At 47.3% G+C, this 19,024-nt stretch overlaps 1 protein-coding gene across 3 annotated transcripts; it reads right to left on the minus strand.

Annotated features, from left to right (window-relative positions):
• Positions 1 to 6,606: 6,606 nt before the first annotated feature.
• Positions 6,607 to 11,227, minus strand: LOC136538186 (uncharacterized). 3 transcript variants are annotated; one of them, XR_010779227.1, is made up of 8 exons: positions 11,045 to 11,227; positions 10,867 to 10,923; positions 10,191 to 10,352; positions 10,021 to 10,098; positions 9,708 to 9,772; positions 8,435 to 8,528; positions 7,312 to 7,563; positions 6,607 to 6,917 (listed from the first exon to the last, which is right to left on the minus strand). XR_010779227.1 is itself a non-coding variant. In XM_066530168.1 (7 exons), the coding sequence occupies exons 1-7, from the start codon at positions 11,171 to 11,173 to the stop codon at positions 6,858 to 6,860; spliced, it is 645 nt and encodes a 214-aa protein (XP_066386265.1). In that variant the 5' UTR covers positions 11,174 to 11,226; the 3' UTR covers positions 6,607 to 6,857. The 3 variants fall into 3 exon arrangements, 2 of the variants coding, with proteins under 2 accessions (XP_066386265.1, XP_066386266.1); XM_066530168.1 differs by lacking the exon at positions 7,312 to 7,563 and having other exon boundaries at positions 11,045 to 11,226; XM_066530169.1 differs by lacking the exons at positions 6,607 to 6,917; positions 7,312 to 7,563 and adding an exon at positions 7,594 to 7,902.
• Between the last annotated feature and the right edge of the window lie 7,797 nt (positions 11,228 to 19,024).

Here is a 19,024-nt window from a genome sequence, read left to right on the forward strand (position 1 = left end):
TGAACCTTTTATGAGTTGTCCATAGTCAAAACTCATGTTTGAATATATTCCCTTTCCATGAGCATGCTCACCGGCTTCAATATCACTAGCGGCATCTTTGTTTGATTCATTCTTGTCACTAGTATCATTCTTGCCTCTTTTGATTTTATTATTATGCTTGAGCACTCTATCTTTCTCAGACCAACTAAATTTGCATCCCTCTTATAGTGAATTAAAATCTTTGGAGAGCGTTTTGAGTTCGTCCGCCTTTACAATTTCAAGAATTGAGGGATACTATTTTATCTTTATCAACTCTTTGAATCTTTTATGGGACTAATAGCTGCGATATATCTCATTAAGATCACATTAGTCCCTAATTTGAATGTCATCAATACACCAAAACCCACATAGGGGGCAAATGCACTTTCACACATCTTCAACCTCTTTGAGGACACCAGCTGGCTCTTCTCAGCCGGTAACAGGTGCCACTTTCACGGTGCGTACACCACCACATCATAGCGCTGGGAAGGACCCTGCAACCAAGGACGACGATGACGACGACGACGACCCTCCAGACTTCCGCAGACAGTATGACCAGTGGGACGATTGGCCGTATGATGAGATCGGCATATCTCATCTAGGTGGTATCCCGCTTGGTACTCAAAGAGCTTCATAGGTACTAAAAAGGTAGTTTCTTTAAATACGTAGGCTACATGAACTTACGATCATAAAGAATTCTAAGTAATCGTGCATATCATATACTTGTAGGGTACGAGCTGTACGCACCGACGACGCGACCACACCGATATTGGCCACACTCCTAATGTGTTGCCAACAAATCCGAAGAGACAGAGGCGTCCGAGGGATCCTTACATTCCTGGGCCTTAGTTTGTTAGGTCGAATTATTATTGGCATCCGAAACTTGTAGGCTTAGTTGGTTATATCATGTCGAACTTATGTCAAATCAATGAAAATGTTATGTGGCAGCTTGTCAACTTGCGCACGACATCATTTATTTGTTTCATATTCGTTTCAATGCATCGCGGCATCACTGCATGCGAGATTAAGTAGCAACTAGTTTAGAAATCGACAGTCCTAGGGTATCTCGACGTCGGTGGCCGGCGCCTTGCGCGAGGGGTCAAGAAAGCCGAGGTCCATGGTCGCGTCGCCGCCGATCCTACAATATGGGGCCAAAAAACCAAATAAATAAGTTTCCTTAAAAAAATATTCGTTTCAATCCGATCTAACTTTTCGTAATCAATTAGTTAACATGGTGGTTAACCGTATTATGAAAAACGAAAAAAATCATTGGCTTATCAAATTCTCTATTCGGCCGTGAAAAAAATTCAACAAAAAACAGAAACAAATCCACTATTAATTTTACGTCAAGCAATACTTAGAATAACTCCCACTATCGGCGCGACGTGTTCCAATTAAACCGTTCAGGTACCGCCGGGCGGGCGCGACGACCAGGCGGGCTTGCTGCTCGGCCAGGTGGGACTGGCCGTGGGGTTTTATTCGGCTCTGCCACGCCACGGATCAGGGCGCGGCACTGCCGCACCAAGGTCGGTGGCGCGGCAGGCTCTGTCACGTCAACGGTCACCGAATCCGGTCGCCCCCCACGTCAGCCCTCTGTCACGCCACCATGCATGGCGCGGCACAGGCATTTGACCGCGCCAGGGCAATAGACGCGTCCAAAAGTGTTAGTTTAAAAAAAACAGACAGTGTTAGATTTAAAATTAGTTTTCAAAAAATATTAAAATTAAAAAAAATCTCCACTGACATGCACGCGGGCCCAGGCCGAAAAGTGCTCTGCCTGCGTGGAGCGACGGCCGATGGGTTTGACCGTTGTTTCCTCTGCATACTTGCATAGGCTAGTTTTTTTTTTCTTTTTGACAACATTGCATAGGCTAGTTGCTGTCTTGCTGAGCCTTTTCCTGCATGAAAACTCGGGAGCGGGCGTGTGCGTGAAGTGTGCTTGTAATTTGCTTCAGCAAATGGTTGTGAACTTTCTATCACTACTTAAAAAAAAACTTTATCGAGACGGACAAAAGCGCTTAACCGAGACGGGTAAGCCAACTGTCTCGGTCCAAAGGTCACAGTTAATCGTGGCCTTAACCGAGACAGTTGGCCAACCAGCATAAGACAACCGCCTCAATTAACGCTATTAACGGAGGCGGTTGAGTTAAGTAGCCCGCCTCGGTTAATAATTACACGAAATAAAAAAAGCCCACCGAGGCCGGTACCACGCGCTACCGTTGCCCGTGGTAGGATCCGTGCCGCCGTAGCCGCCGGTGGCCACATCCGTTCGGTGGTGGTCGGATCCGCGCCCCCATCGCTGCTGGTGACTTGATCTGCGTCCCTGCCGCCTCCGGTGGTCAGATCTGCCACCGGTGGACTATTGGAGGGCGGATCTGGTGGCCGACGCACGAGGGACAAGGAAGGGGCGTCGTGCTCGGAGGAGAGGGAGGGGTCGTCGTGCCGTGCTTGGAGGAGAGGGAGGGTCGCCGTCGCCGATGTGGGCATCCCCGCATGCGCTGCTACGTGTGGTGGCCGCCGCCACTAGAGGGGGCTGGCCCGTGCGCCTCCTCCTCCCCGTGCGCCTCCTTCTCCCCGCCAGCCGCCTTCACTGCCTCCACGCCGGAGAGGGAGACGTGCGAGGAGGGATGGACCGGAGGGACAGACCGACGAGAGAGGGACCGAAGAGAGAGACGGACGAGGGACGGATGAGAGAGAGAGGAATGGACAAGGGAGAGTTATTTCCGCTCGGTTGTACATGTGGCGAGCTATGAGTGGCCACCAGCCCCGCTTCCAGATCGCTGACGTGGAGTAGCACACGGATCATCCCAGCGCGCAACACATTTGTGCTTTCTCACTGCGACCGACACGTGGGCCCCACTCCCATTCCTGTGCGCCCGCGCCTCGAGTTCCGAACGTAGCGCTGAATAATCGAGGTGGTTATTTGGAAGCGACCGCCTCACGTTTGCGTTACAATGCCCGCCTCGATTAATAGGCATTAACCGAGACAGCTATATTACATTGCCCGCCTCGGTTAAGCATTAATCGAGGCGGTTGCTGGGTCGACTGTCCTGCCACGAATAACCGAGGCAGGCAGCCGACCCGTCTGCCTCCGAGGCCATTTTGAAAACACCTCGCAGCACGCACCAACCGCGACCGTGCTCGCACGCGCCGTGGCGGCCCGTGCCCCGGTGACCGTGCTCGCATGCACCCTGCCGGCCACGGCTGCCCGCGCCCCGATGGCCGCGCCTACCCTTCCGGCCATGGCTGCGAGCTTGAGTGGCTGCGTCCCGGCGGCGCCCGCAAGCTCGCGCGTCCTGGCCCGGTAACCACACAAGTCCTAGCGGCCCTCCTCTCGGCAGCTGAGCGTGCTCGGCAGTCGCGGCGGCGCTCGCTGGCCCCGGCAGCGGTCGTCGAGCACTCGAGCGGCGCCTGTTTCTCACGCGTAGCAGCGCCTGCGTCACTAGGCAGAGGTCGTCTTTACACAGCGTGGGGCCCACAAAGTGGCAGGTGAAGCTAGGACGAGCTTTTTTTTTTTCCAGTTTCATCCTAAATCATATCTTTGTGGGAGAAGAAAAACAACTTTACCCATGAAGTTATTTTGAAAATAAGTGTTTGGTAAAAAAAAATAGTTCATGCTCATGAAGCTATTGTGAGCTGTGCTAAATAGGTGGTCACAGTGGTCGGTTCGTAAAGCTTTCCAATCCCCGCATGAAAACTCCATGAAAAATGCGCTTGCGAGCAGGGATATGGTGGTAGTTTATCTAGCACGAGGAGCGAGCTAGCAAACGATGAAATCTTTGTCTTCAGATGAGAAGCCGTCCGTCCTGAACCACCAGCCGTGTTTGCCTGCTAAAGAATCGACATTAATTTCAGTCTTTTTTCAGACCAAAAGCGATAGTTCGGCCTGTCGTCTCAGATCCGTCACACGTGGAGGATCCTGCTTCAAACTGGCCAGCAATGGCTGCAAAAGTTCATGTGCCGCCCGCCCTAAATTAACCACCAAAGTTAGCCCCTTTGGAACCCGATTTTTTTTTTCCGTTCCTATGTTTTTCCTTGTAAAAAATGAATAGACTCCTATAAAACTCCTATATAATTCCTGTGATCCAAAAGAGCCCTGAAAGGACAAGGACACATGGAGATTCTAGTAGCACGGTAGCACCGCCATATGCGTTACTCCCTCCATCCAAAAAGAGTAACATTTTTTACTTTAAGACATTGTGTTTGACCATTCGTCTTATTTAATTTTTTTGTGTAAATTATAAATTAAATAAATTATTATTAAAGTATCTTTAATAATAAAATAAGTCATAACAAAATAGATGATATTTATACAAAAAAAAAAATAAGATGGCAAAACAAGATGTCTGAAAGTAAAAAAACGACACTTTTTTTTTGAGGCGGAGTACGTTTTACATATTGAGACACCGAGTAGATCAAAGAGTTCAAAGCATCACGATAATCCTTCGTGTATGACTGGAAGAGCTCGGTTCATATCCTTCGTGTATGAATGGAAGAGCTCGGTTCATGAATGTAAGGGCATGATCGACACCGCTTCCCAATCCCAAAATTAAGGACTGCTGGTAGATTTTACTCTCAGGTGTAGTTAGTGATTTGATGACGACTGCCCCCTTAAGAATTTTGAGTGTGTTGGTTTGTAGCCAAATATGCTAAAGTAAATCTAAAATTTATGCATGTGTGATAATGTGAATGCATAAGGTAAATAAATACTCCCTCCATTTTAAATTATAAGAGATATACATTATGTCTAGATGCATAGTAAAAATAATGTATTCAGAAAAAGCTAAAACGTCTTATAATTTGGAATAGGAGGAGTATTAAATTTAAACAACAAATAAAAGAAAAAACTGCTCCACAATTCAACTTAAAACTTACAAACACATGTAGATCCCTAAACTTACTAGTGATGTCATGTGAGGTCTAAATCACTAAGACTTGAGTTCATACGCATGCAAGGCAGGCTAATTGCACGATGACATGACATCAAAATACGGGGGCCGCTATGCCTAAGATGAGATCAGCATATGGACCCCATGTTTTGGTGTCATGTCACCATTCAGTTAGCGCGCCATATAGGTGGATTAACTCGAGTTTTGGTGATTTAAGCCTCAACTCACATGACTAGTAAATTTAAGAGGAATGAATGTGCATTTTAGAACTTTGTTGGTCATAGATGGCACCATGAACCAAGTTCAAAGGCCAGTAGTTCATTTTTGGGCAATGTAATTTTGGTTTAAAGTTCTTACACACAATACTCCCTCCGTTCATAAAAGAATGCAATTCTGGAACAGCGTCACGTTTTAGTATATCAAGTTTAACCAATTATAAATAAAAAATATAATTATTTATAATATGAAATAAATGCCATTAGATTAAATATTACATGTATTTTCAGAATAATTTGATTTGTAGCTATAAATGTGAATATTATTTATTAAAAATTTGGTCAAACGTGAATTACTTTAATTGTCACATAACCCATAGTTACATCTTTTGGGGACAGAGATAGTAGAAAGATTTGCATATATGTCTACGACTTTGGCAGCAGGCAGCGGTACGCCACTCTGCCGGCATCTTGCAAGCTTCGACGGTCCGCCAGCTCGGGCAGGGGACGGAGTTTGAGAAACAAGCCTCCGTCTCAGGCTCTCAGCCACGCCCAGCGAGGACCCGCGGCGCAGTTGCTAACACCGTCACACGCGCCCGCGACTCGAACGCCAGCGCCCGACCGCGATCCTGCCTCCGCCGCGAGCCAGCAATACCACCAGCATCGCTTGGTGGAATCTCCCTACCGCACTTGCTGGTAAGCACGCGCGCACGCCCCGGCCCAGAAACGGGAGCTCCTGGTCCTGGCCAGGCTGCTTGCCTTCTCCTCCGTCTCCCGCGTCCGCCGGGGGAGGAAGCGCCAGTTGTCCCGGGGACCCTGCCGAGCTTCCCGCGGAGCATCCGATCGGCCAGTGCAGAAGGCGTGACGAGGAGACGAGGAGGGTGGTGAGCAGCAGCGCCTTGCAGACAGAGAGCTCCATTTGCTCACGCACTCTAGCCGATCTAGAACTTATGACACTCAAACTCTCAGATGATTCTGAAGGAGCGAGCACTATGTTGCTATTTATGTTTATCGGCTCGCCGCCCAGGCCACACACACATGTGCGATCGCAGCAGGAAGTGCGCAGGAAAATCGCACTGCAATTTCCATTGGATGTGGAGTCGAAGTCCTTTCTCTTTCCTAGCAGGAAACTCTCCAGCAGAGCGAGCACACCCCTGTGCTGAGATACTCTGTCATGGCTTACGTTTACGTACGACCACAATCAGCCGTAGGGAACTTCCAAGAAATCCTAACTCAAGTCAACAAGAAGTCTGGCTGTACTTCCATTTCATTTCCATCTTCAGTTTACGAGCCAAAACAAGCTCAGCCTCAGAACGTGCTGTCCTTGTCAATTTTTGCTGCAATGTACACTCATATGCCTGATGCAGGTTCCTGGACAATGCGCGTTTCTTATTCAAACAGGATGCTAGAAAATACCTGGAAGTAGCTAGCAATGGTAACTGACAGTGTGTCACAGAATTATGCATTGCAATCAACAAGTTGCAGAAGAGTAACATCTCGTGCTTTAGGATAGAGCAAACAGCGCATATGTCAGAGGCATGTCTTTCAGCAAACCCACGTGCTACAATGAATCATGTACGGTTTCTTTTCTTTGCAACTAAATTTTGAAAGAAACCATAAGAAAACAACTAATACTACAAAAGATGGTATACTCAAGAGTCAAGTTATCACGGGCACTACAATTATAGGTCCTTCCAAAATAAAATGTAAACTTTAGTCCTCTGACAATGGAAACTTAAGTATTGGCTGGATTCACATCTAGTTCCACTGTAACATCATCTGATTCTCGAGACCTCTACAAAATTGTAGCAGAATGTATTAAGGCAATACTTAAGCAAGTAAGACAGTTAATAGAAAAATGGACTGTTTCCTATATCAACAAGGAAAACAAAAAGGGGGAACTCAACTCGAAATAGTTCTCAAATTTGGAAAGATTACAATCAATCAAGAGTTATTAGTTGGGGGGGGGGGGGGGGGGGGGGGGGTTATGTACTATATTGTAGGCAGTGTTGACTTTCTCTTTTATCAGGGTACTTGTATCTTTTCAGGGTACCATTCTATAAGCTCAACCTTTGAATTGAATGGGTTAGAATTGATCTTTTAGAAGGGATCCTTATCCCCCATTAACTTCAAAAATGGAAGGAACTTGTAAATTTGCGGGAGTTGCCTCTGTTGAATGAAGAACATACTGTCAGATGGCCTTTGGAGGAAAATAGAATTTTCGCTACACCTTCCTTGGATAAACATTAAAGGCTTTGTTGTTGTTGTTGCTTCCTTGGATAAACATATAACTTTCCCAGCGGTTGGAGGTGAGAAAATGATAGAGTATTCTAAACCTCCTCTGAAAAATTAGATTTTCCTGTGGCAATTACATAAGGACTGGATCCAATCTGCTGACCGATTGCTGAAGAAAATTGGCCCAGAACTGAGTGCTGCAAATTCTGTAAAATATGATGGAAACTGCTTACCATATAATGTTTCTCTGCCCATTAGCCAAATTTTATTGAGGCTTACTTAGAAATACTCTAAAGTGGGAGTATTTTTTCCTTCCAATCTAAAGCAATTGCTCATTAAGCTTTTTATAATAAGGATCACAATACAAAGATGTTGCCTTTTTTTTTTATTGGGTACTTGTGCTAGGTGCTTTGTCTAACTCATTGCAATTTGTCTTCCAAGTAAGCAGTGGTAGTCGGAATTCCAGCGTTCATGCATGAGCATGACATGAAGAATTGAAGAACAGGTGAAGACAAGCTATCAATGTTGACAAATTGAGTCCTTGCCTGCTGGGATTGGATGATTTTGTAATAGGAGGATATGTCTTAGTCAAATACTGTTCTGGTCCAATAAGGATGTTGTTTGCTTTTGCTTCTGTTAAGCTTGAACTATATTGTACACTGTTTTAAGTTCTGGAACAAAGAGTTGTTTATCTGGACTAGTCTTGCTGGTGGATTAGAGTTAGTTTGGCTAGAGGTCGTGTCAGATGTTACGATCTGATGTTGTGGTACAAACTGGAAAACCCAGCCAATTCTGGCAAAGCACAAACCAAGCACAAGCAGATATCAACTTATATTATGGAGGCAGAGTTATACATTCTATAAAAAACAAGGGCAATGCCTTCAGTCTGAATGAGGGATCTAAGAATAATAGTTCTGCTGCCAAATTTGGACCAGGCAATGCTTAGGGAACTATTCTAAGTCAAGCGCATTTTATGCTTCCCTTTTTTTGTAGCTCTAGTCTCAGTACTATGGTCAATAATCCAGAAGCCTCACTACCATATAGTTAGCAAACGAGTATTCAATCTGAAATTCTTACAAGGTGTTTTGGTAGTAGACTTGGTGGTGGAGGTGGCAATTCGTCACTCTTGGTGTCAGATGCTAAATGGTATCCCGGAGCCGGATGGCTATCACTATCAATCAAGAAAATAAATTAGCCAGCATAATTGTACAAGCATAAGTACTATCTCAGATTAATGAAAATGCTTGATATCAAAGAACAACCAAAAGAATAAATTATTTCATAAAAAATATGTGAATCATCAATGCCAATTTTGAGCAGGTGGTCAAATTGGTAGTTAATTATATCCCTTCCAATCCCTTATTAACCAGCATCAAATCAGAGGAAGTGAAATCTAGCATGTCATAATCTGACCTTGATCTTCACTAAGATGCTAAATGGGCATCTGTATGAGCCAATGGCCCATGGATATAAAATAGAAAAACGTCAAGTCCTTTTTCAACTAACACTGGATCCATGAAAAGCAAATATCTCGATCCAGTTCCAGTATTCTAGATTAATTCCACAGATGTAAATACTTGTTACCAAGACAAATAAAACCAATGGTAGCAACAATCAGCACTCCACCTGCTTTCATATATTCTGATTGAGCTTACACACTTACACATGTAACCTATGTCTGCCAGAATATTGCTGAAATTCAAGTATATTTATTAATGGATCCTTTCTAATTAATTTATAAAGGTACTTACCTAGAACAATATCAAAATGTTAGCACAACAAAGTTATATTACAACCTATAGGTTGAAAATGAAAAAAAGAATATATGAATATCTAGACGAATTCATAAATGTTTAGATTTTTGGGTACTTCAACATGATGTATGTGGTGCTTGGGTAGCATTTTTCTTGTGCTTCCTATTAAAGCAGAGAGCACTAGAGCACCACTGTCAACAATATTGTTTACTATTTCATCTAGCACTCTAGCAGAAAACTGTATTCATGATCATTATACATGCAAGATTTGTCACTTCAAATCAACAAGGCAGTACTCCTGCAAAAAGTTCTATCATATCTGCCTCTCAATTTCTCAAATAGGGCAATGCCCAACAACTTAAAAGGCTATCCACATACTTGATCAAGTAGATCTGAAGGAAAAATATACATAGGTTTGTGGTGGTGACGGCTGACACAATGCACAAGTAGCATTTAGTTGTGAATAAATCAACATACTTGATCAAGTAGAGAATCTAGTAGAGAATCCACATACTTGATCAAGTAGAGAATCTAGTTGTGAATAAATCAATACAAATTATGGTCAGCAATTGTTATGCACAAATCAAATGACTTACTTTGCTGTCTGTAAAAGATTCTCCAAATATGTGCCATCTTTGGTTTTGGGAAACTTATCTGTAGCCTGAGGGAGCAACAAAAGCCATAGTTAGAATCCGTCAAAATTAAGAAAAAACACATATGAGTGCAGATACATGCTTAATCACAATATGTTATATCCAGGATTGCAATGGAACTAAACTGCTGGATGTGACAAAAATAGTTTATGCCCAGCAGTATAAGCACAGAAAAAGGTTGCCAAAATATGTTAAATGGCATGAAAAGACCAGCCAGAAAACTATCAAAGGACAATGTAAGCTTTAGGCCACTAACTTTTGAAGAAGGAGGATAATCACAGTTCTCCTCAGAGAAAAACTGGAAGAGCTCAAGGGTGCCTTCTAGCCCATATTCCTGCCAAAGGGCATGTCTGTCAGAAAAGCTGAACACATTTAGTCCAAAGTCAAATGACTATAGACTCTGCAAGTAGGTACACCCATACATACTCTGTTGAATCCTCCATTGACAGCAATGGTTGCTATAGGCAAACCATGTTTGTCGTGAAAGAGTGGTCTGTAGTCCTCTTGTTTAGTAGAACTCGAAGGATGGCGGGCTGGTGAAACAATAGTGAGTGGCTCCTCTGACTGAGATAATGCTTTGATCTTAGCCTAGACATGTTCAAGAAAGCAAAAATAGTGCAACCTGTCAACCAATTGAAGCTCACACCAAATTCAAAAGATTTTTTTGAAGGTAAATTCAAAAGATGAATGAAAAGGGAAACACTCCCAATTACAGGACATGCTACCGATGTATCTAGACTTCCAATACATGAACGAACTACAGAAAGGAACAAGACTACAGGCCTAAATCACACCAAATAGGATCTAAAAATCGAAATGGGATATAATATGATACAGATAAATAAATAATAGACCTACTTTTGTAGTTCTCAATGGGTTATCCAGCCAGGTCGGTCGGGCGGGCGGGTGAGATGTGCAGCAGAATCCATTTGATTACATAGGGAAGTCAGCAGGACTCGCAGCTACTGAAAAAGCATACTAACTTAAACATCGCCACTTCCTCACTGAGCGTTTTAAGACGTTGCGCTGATCAGGGTAAACTCGGCAGCTGGAGTAGTACGACTAGGCCACTAGCACAACGCAACCTCAGTAGATAGCTTACCTTGGCCGCTTTGATTCGCATCGAAATGGCCGACAGCTTGTCGCGCTCCTCGGCGGTCTGAGACGAGCACAAGCACAATCAAATGTTAGGAGAATCGAGAATTTCCTCAGCGCACGGAGCGAGGAAGGTGGGGTCTGGGTTCGAGCGACAAGGGGAGGAATCTCATGGTGGCACATACACGCCTGGAGACGGTATCGAAGACCTGGTCTGCGGCGGCCTGCAAGTCGAGGAGGGCGCGGCCGAGGTCGCCGTACCCGGCGGCGCGGGACGCCTGGCGCCGTCCTCCGTCCTCCGAGACCCGCAGCATCCCCCTCTCTCTCTCTCTCTCTGTCGACTGTCTGTCCCCAATGAGGAAGGAGGAACTGTTTTGTCCCAGAAAATGGGCCGAAATCTGTTGCTGAAACTAACACAGCCCAGCTTACGCATCGAAGCCTCGTGCAGTGCGACCTAGCACTAGTAGGCGGGCGAGGCCGGCCCAGAGCGCGATGTTCCCCGGCCGACAGCACCGCCGGGCACTACCGCTGCTGTTGCACGGACGCGTCGCGTGGTAGTACTAGTACTTTGGAATCGTTTTATTTGACGTGCCAGCAGGGCCGGCCCTGAGTTTTTGGGGGCCCGGGGCGAAACCAATATCCAGGCCCTTTAAGTACATGATAGTGATAATACTTTACGTAAAAATACATATGCAATGTCAATGATAAACACATAATTTCATATGCAAAAACAACATTCATATGAAACAATTCATACATATAAATTATCTTTAAAACTTATGGATATACCCTCTCTGTGATTGTGTCAACTCATTTACTCGTGTTTTTTTTTCTTTTTTCACTGCCGGAAGCTTACTTTCTTGATGACATGATACTGTTAAAATTTGGAGAACGAATTAGCCAAAAAAAAAACACCAATCTGGTAATTCACATTAACTTAAATTTGAAATTAAATCAATTTTTGTATGGTTGCACCCTAATTTTAATTGAACACGAGCAAAGAATCAGCGATTACGCATTATGCTTCAAAGCTATAATAGTGAGGGCACTCCTGCAATCAGTCAAACTCAACCAATATAAATATATAATCACGTTCAATTCCAGAGCATAATAAGCCAGCAGAGGACGTAGAAACCTATTCTGATTAAATCACCGGCACTGGCATCAGGTTTTTGTGGACCTGGTCTGCATACCTAGATCATACTCACACGGAGCAGAACTGCAGAAGCTTGCTACTTTCGTCTTTTTTTTGACAAATGCTACTTGCTTCTTGGTATCTCGGTGAATCGCGTCTTGCATTGCGTCGCTGCCGTCTCATGTGCGTGGTCCGCGGACAGTGATTCGCGTCTCGCATCACCGCCGCGCAGGAGGAGTCAAAGTCGAGGAGAGAGCGTATCGGTGTGTTCGTGTCACCCGCGGACTGGCCGGGTGGGGATAGCTTCTCGTGGTCGCAGATGCCAACTGCGTCCTTGGGCAGGCTGACAACGCTGCTGGGCCTTGATTGCTAACATGTCAAATACATATACCTATGTTGTGTACATACCTTAGGGTGGGGCCCCTTGGAGTTGGGGGCCCAGGGCGGCCGCCCCACTTGCCCGCCCCCAGGGCCGGCCCTGCGTGCCAGCCTCTCCGGAGTACTACTACGGTAGCCTGCTCCCTGCGCCGCGTCCGCATCCGCACGGCACCGGAGGACCGAGAGCGGGGTTGTGTACTGGCAGTACTGGTGTGTGTGTCCCTGACTCCCCTAGGCCGTGTTTAGTTGCGCCCAAACTTGGCGCCGTCTGAATTCTGTAGGTACTGTAATACACTGTAGCATTTCATTTGTATTTGGTAATAATTGTCCAATCGTTGACTAATTAGGCTCAAAACGTTTATCTCGCAAAGTACAACCAAACTGTGCAATTAGTTTTTGATTTCGTCAATATTTAGTACTTTATGCATGTACCGCAAGTTTGATGTGACGAGAAATCTTCTTTTTGCATAGTGTCAAAGTTTGGATTGTGGGTGAACTAAACATGGCCCTAGTCCCCGGACCCCGGCGGCCGGCGCCGCGTACGGATGAATTGATTCCAAGAGCTTTTTTGCCTTTTTCCCCCTTTCTCAAGCTTTCGAGTTTCGACGGCCCCAGACGTCCGGAGACGGAGTTGCAACTGCAAGGTTCCGGTTTCAATTTTGAAACTATATTTGTCGGGTATCTAAAGAGGAGAAGTTAATGATCGTCGAACGTTGATTCATCCGCGCGATCAAGAGCGCGACTACACCACCTGCCGAGACACTCCTCGTCCGTCCACCAAGACCATGGGCCCCGCCCCAAGCTAATTCCCAAGGGGTGGCTCCGCCTCGCCTGACCCCCGGGGGCTGGCTCCGCCTCGCCCGACGTCTGGGAGCAGACTCCGCCTCCTCGATGTCTGGGGGCTGGCTCCGTCTCGCCTGACGTCTGAGGCAGGCTTTGCCTCGCCTGACCCCCGGAGGCTGGCTCCGCCTCGCCCGACGTCTGAGGCAGACTCCACAGTGTTGTGGGCGTCGCCATTTGCCCTCGGGCGTGAATCCTGACGGAACAATACGACAACCGCTACGATTCAGGAGACTTGCGTCCTCTACAGTGACGGACGTGCGGTCACTGCACCGTCCGCTCCTCGTAGGGTCGTAGATCAACACCCTGGTCCGTCGCGCCGCCTGTCGGGACGGGATGGGACGTGACCATTTACTGATCGAGCCAGAGCATGGCATCATCAGTGGACAGACGCCCAGCATGGGGCTATCCCTGGCACCGTCTGTCGTGTCAGCAGGGATCGCTCAGAGAAAAAGAAAGACCCGACACCTTCGAAGGACCTTCTTTGCCTTTAATTTTTCTTCTTTCTCCTATCTGTAATCCCTTCTTCCCCTTGTTCTATAAAAGGAAAGGCAGGGCACCCAACTAAGGGGGGATCGATTAAACACACCACAGATCACATCACACAGAGCTAAGCAACCAAGCTCTCAGCACCCATTCAACCTTTCCATCAGAGACTTAGGATCTTTCCCTCGCTCACCCGTTTATAACCCCTACTATGAACTTTTCAGTGCAAATAACACGAACAACAGCCATGAACTGGATGTAGGGACATTCTGCCCGAACCAGTATAAACCTTGTGTCTTTTTAGCACACCATCCGGGCCAGACGCGCAATAATATAAATTTACTAGTTGATGTATACTCGAAGCACCGACAGTTGGCGCGCCAAGTAGGGGACCTTTGCGCATTTTGACATTAAAATCAGTCCACGGATGGCTAGCCACGGTATCAGCTGGGTCCTGGATGCACACGTGCACTTCAGGGACCTGAACTTCATCATCACGGTGGGGGGAGAGTTGGCATTGGCTCACGCCACCATCCAACCTCTCCCCTCCATTGGCCTCGACTACGGGAGGCTTAAGCGCCAGCTCGACGTCTCCCTAGGACCCTAGCCTTCTAGGGAGGACCCGTGCCACCTCCCCTTCTCTAATGCTAATGTCATGGTGTGGCTTGCCAGAGGGGAACCCCTATCTCTAGAACACCTTATACGGGGCGCCCCGATAGCGCTTTCATTTAGTCTCTGCAACGCCGTGGTGACTATTAGCCACCTTGTGGCACAATGCATGGTCCCACCGCCCATGAATGATGAATTTGTGGGAGTAATCGAACACGTCGTGGAATCTTTCCATGACCTCCTGGCAGAAGAGCCAGAGTCACCCTTTGGCTCTGACTCTAGCAAGGGAAGCCACCACCCCTCTCATGAATGCTTCATGACGGATATCCTCGAGGGGCACGTCAAAAGCATCCATGAGGGGGAGGCTACCCCAACAAATGGCCTGACGATGAGGCCGAGAGGGAGACAGCGGCCCCACCACGCATGCCGATGGAGCAGCTGAAATCCTAACATCGAGAGATTGAGGAAGCACGACTCTAGCTCGAGCAGGAATACGCAAAGCTCGATTAGGAGATCGAGTGCCGTGGAGATGGTGGACGCGCTCGCGCCATGGCTCATGACGTGAACCGAAGGATCATCACCGATGATGAAGCCCTCCCTTGCTTCGCCCGGGTGAGCCAGAACATCACCGTTGTGGTGGCCTTGCTCCATGGCCTTCCAGAGGCCGCGACGCCTGAGGATTGTTGGGCCACCATGAGATTCGCACACTACTCGAGCATGCGGTGGCATAGTAGGCCAAAAGCTCGTTGTCTCAGTGATTGGGCCACCATCGCGCATCCTCGAACGAATGGGTAGGTTGAGCGCACAATCGGTATGGTCCTACAAGGCCTCAAGCCTAGAATCTTCAACCAGTTGAACAAATTCGGCGCGCGCTGGGTCGCCGAACTTCCTTCGGTACTCTAGAGCCTGAGGACAACCCCTAGTTGAGCCATCAGCTACACGTCCTTCTTCATGGTCTATGGTTCCGAGGCCATCCTCCCAACCGACCTTGACTATGGAGTGCTAAGGATTAGAGCATACGATGAACAGGGAGCCAAGGCATCCCACGAGGACACCATGGACCAGCTAGATGAAGCGCGTGATGTTGCCCTCCTTTGTTCGGCTAAGTACCAATAGGCGTTGCGACGGTACCATAGCCGATGAGTGCAGGGCCATGCCTTCAACGTCGGGGGCCTGGTCCTCCGCCTCGTATAGAGTAACAAGGACTGCCACAAGCTCTCCCCACCGTGGGAAGGACCATATGTGGTCATGGAGGTACTTTGGCTAGGGCGCCTACAAGCTAAAAACCATCGACGGCGAGGTCTTCACCAATGCCTAGAACATCGAGCAACCACGTCGCTTTTACCCCTAATAAATGCACACTTTTACTTATCAATTTTGTTATCAAAACTCCCCGATCCTTCATGACATCCAACACCAGCAAACAGCAGGGGGTTGGGCCTCACTCGAGGGCTGATATGAGTACATTTATCCTACAAACATTCTTTGTACCTGCCCTCTCTTCTCACATTAAGTCTTAAGGGCTAGGTTTTCAGAACAAGCTCTGAGTAAAACTAGGCAGACTATAAGACACCTACGCCCTAGCAGCTATGGTGCCTTTGCTCACCAACGTTATCAGAGCTAGCTCACCCGCACTCCGAGCCTTTATGACCTTAACTATAGAAAGGGTCGGAATGCACTAAACCTCTTTTACAAAAAGAGAGAGAAAAGCTAAAAGGTTGTTTGCTATAACGAAGAGCTCATCCATTTTGCACAAATTCGATGCTTGGCTTATCTGCCTAACTAAATTCTTGCGCGGGATGTTCTTATCCTCTGTTTCCATAGGGAAATCCTATCTCAATAGGTAACGCGAGTCGATCGGACGGCTTGGCTACTAACGAGAAACAGATATGGAGCAGACAGGATCACGATCATATCCGTGGGAGGCTTTCTGAACCCATCACTCTTACCATCGAGGTAAAACCAGTGCCTAGGTCGATCGGGGTGGCTCAGGACCGCTGCCAAAAGATAAGCATCCTCACTCACTTACATTACATATTAATTTCGTTACCGAGCCTCTGACCCTAGCGATGGCAGAGGGTCGGGATTTGCTCAGGGGCTGGCGAGGGTGTCTATTCGCTAGACATTCTCTTTACCCCACCCCTCCTTATGTTTAAAAACTAGAGGCACGGTGTGCGGGTGCAAACTTTGAGTAAGCCTAGTTGGACCGCTAGGACCCTATGCCCTAGTGGCTACAACATTTTTTATCCACCAATGCGATCAGAGTCATTGTCTCCGCACTCCAAACCTTAACCTCCACCTTCTCGAGAAGGATTTGAAGGGGCCTACCTACGGAATCTCCATCAAGGAGATGCTGTTAGGTCACTCAAATCGATCGAGTGGCTCGGGCCGCTGCCGAATGATAGATGTGGAAGAATGGGAGGCTCATGCAGGTTACACCAGTTCCATCACGAACATCAGACCCAGACCCCCATGTGGACATATCTGGTAAGAACTCTTAGAACCCATCACTCGTGCCATCGAGGTAACATTACCGACTCCCGCTATTTCTTTATATAATCATTCATGCACTTATCTCATACATCCAAGCATCGCACATGCGATTGCTGCATCACAATGCTTCGCATCGCATCATGAAGCGATAGTCATCTCATTCGATATGAGCGGCAACTGACCAAGGTTCGAAGGCCAGCCCACGAAGGGCTCAAGGCCACCTTATGTCAAATAGAGCCAGGGGAGAAAAAAAATAAGATGAGCCCCAGCGGCCTTGCCCGACCTCGCTCAGAAGCGGACAGGGACATCTTGACCTTTTTCGTTTGATTCTAACCTCGAGCCAAGCCCATTAAATCTCTATCGAGGAGAAGCCAACGGGCCACCCGAGCCTATCGAACGGCTCGGGCATCTACTGGGAGGCTAGTTAAGAAGTAGTGGAATGCCACATAAGGGTTCTACCGACCTCGTCAGCGGATGACTGACCCAGATTCCACTTGAACATGCCCATTAGCGAGCTCACAAAGCACAACACACGAGCCATCAAGGCAAGTGTCATTAGCCTAGCCCCTTCGATTGCGAAAACCTAGGATGGGGTGACGCATGAAACACGACCGACCCCTATCGAACCCCAAGGGGCTCGATGGCTCAAGCCGCCCGATCCTAGATCAAGAGATCGAGGTTCGAGTGCTCACGAAGGGCTTGAGACCGCCTTGTATCGAACAAAAGCTAGGGGGAAACGCAGATGAGCCTCAGCGGCCTATGCCCGTCCCTCTTAGAAGCAGACAAGGTCATCTCAACCTTTTTGTTTGATCCTAGCCTCTAGCCAAGCCCATAGAATCCCCATTGAGGGGGAATCTAATGAAAGATGGGTTAAGGAGCAATAGAATGCTACATGAGGGCTTTGTCGACCCTGCTCGTGAACTCACTGAGCACATCACTCAAGCCACCAAGGCAAGTAACGGTAACTCAACCCCTCCAGTTGTGAAAACCATGGATGGGGAGACAGTCACAAAAGCGTGCTAACCCTTGACCCAATCCCCGCCGTGCGTGAGGGCTCGAGGAAGGGTGACTTGCCAAGAGACCTAATGCACGATCATAGAATGATAGCTAAGATCCTAGGGAGAGGGTACGTGCGAATATAAGAGACACATTCTCCTAAGTTTTGCTATCCTCCCCTTGATTTTTAGTGACATTTGACCCCAGCAACAGCAAAGGAATGGATCTCACTCAGGGGCTGATAAAGGTATAAGTATACCTTTTCTAAAACAGTTGCCGTGCCAGACCTCTTCTTCACGCTAAACCTAGCGGCAAGGTTTGTGGAAACGAATGATTGATGCCTGGTTGGACTGCAAAACACCCACGCCTCGATGACTATGGTGTCCTTGCTCACTAGCGCGATTGAAGTTTTCCCCTTACACCTTGGGCCCTATGGTATTAAAGAACAAAAGGGTCGAAATATGTGAGCCTTCTCTTTTAGCATACAAAAAGGGAAGGAAACAAATTCAATCAAACAAAGCAAAATAACAAAGTTATGAATTTGTTCTTATAATATAAAAGGATCGGCAATTGTCCACAAAGTACAATGATGTTCATCTGAGATCACCCAACCTAATTGATTAACTATCCCCTTCGGGCGAGAACTATGTCTTCAACTTTGTCTGCCAGGTTTCGCGCGATAGGCTCCACCGCCTTCTCTATTTCATCCAGCTCGGAGGCTTCGTAGCCAAGCGTGAAGCTAAGGCTCATTATCTCCAAGTCAATACTATCAGCGTAGTGGGAGCGGGTGATGGTGAAGGTTTGGGTGATCCTAGAGTGAAGAGCTTCTCTCTCGAGCTGGCACACCCACGCCATGATATCTATGGCATGGGCCGCAAGCTAGCTGGTCCCCTCTGACAGCACCATCTCCAGGTTGTTGAAGTCCACCCTGAGGGCAGCGTGCAGGAGATCGTGCTCATCGCTCTTCACCTAAAGGATCCCCCATGCCTCGGCAAGGTTTGTGACTAGCCCGGTGGAGACGCTCTTGGCCTCCAGCCTCTGGGTTGTCATGGTTTTGAGCTGGCCTAGAGGGAGCTGATCCTCTGCTATGCCTCATCGTGCTCTCGGATGGTCTAGTCGCGCTCCCCATGGGCTACACCGCACTCCAAGTGAAGCCTCTCTGCCGTCTGGCGTAGCTTGTCTTGCTCCTTGAGCAGCCGAGCAACCACTTCGGTATCTAGGTTCGCCC

The sequence above is a fragment of the Miscanthus floridulus genome, chromosome 2 (genome assembly GCF_019320115.1).
Source record: "Miscanthus floridulus cultivar M001 chromosome 2, ASM1932011v1, whole genome shotgun sequence".
Taxonomy (NCBI): Eukaryota; Viridiplantae; Streptophyta; class Magnoliopsida; order Poales; family Poaceae; genus Miscanthus; species Miscanthus floridulus.

Bases quoted from the DNA above. Each gene is read 5' to 3' on its own strand.
- LOC136538186 (XM_066530169.1), bottom strand. From the start codon at position 11,173: ATGCTGCGGGTCTCGGAGGACGGAGGACGGCGCCAGGCGTCCCGCGCC. The intron at 10,099-10,190 runs GTATGTATGGGT...GCCCTTTGGCAG, and splicing joins TCAATGGAGGATTCAACAGA to GAATATGGGCTAGAAGGCAC. The intron at 8,529-9,707 runs GTAAGTCATTTG...CTTGATTGATAG, and splicing joins AATCTTTTACAGACAGCAAA to TGATAGCCATCCGGCTCCGG.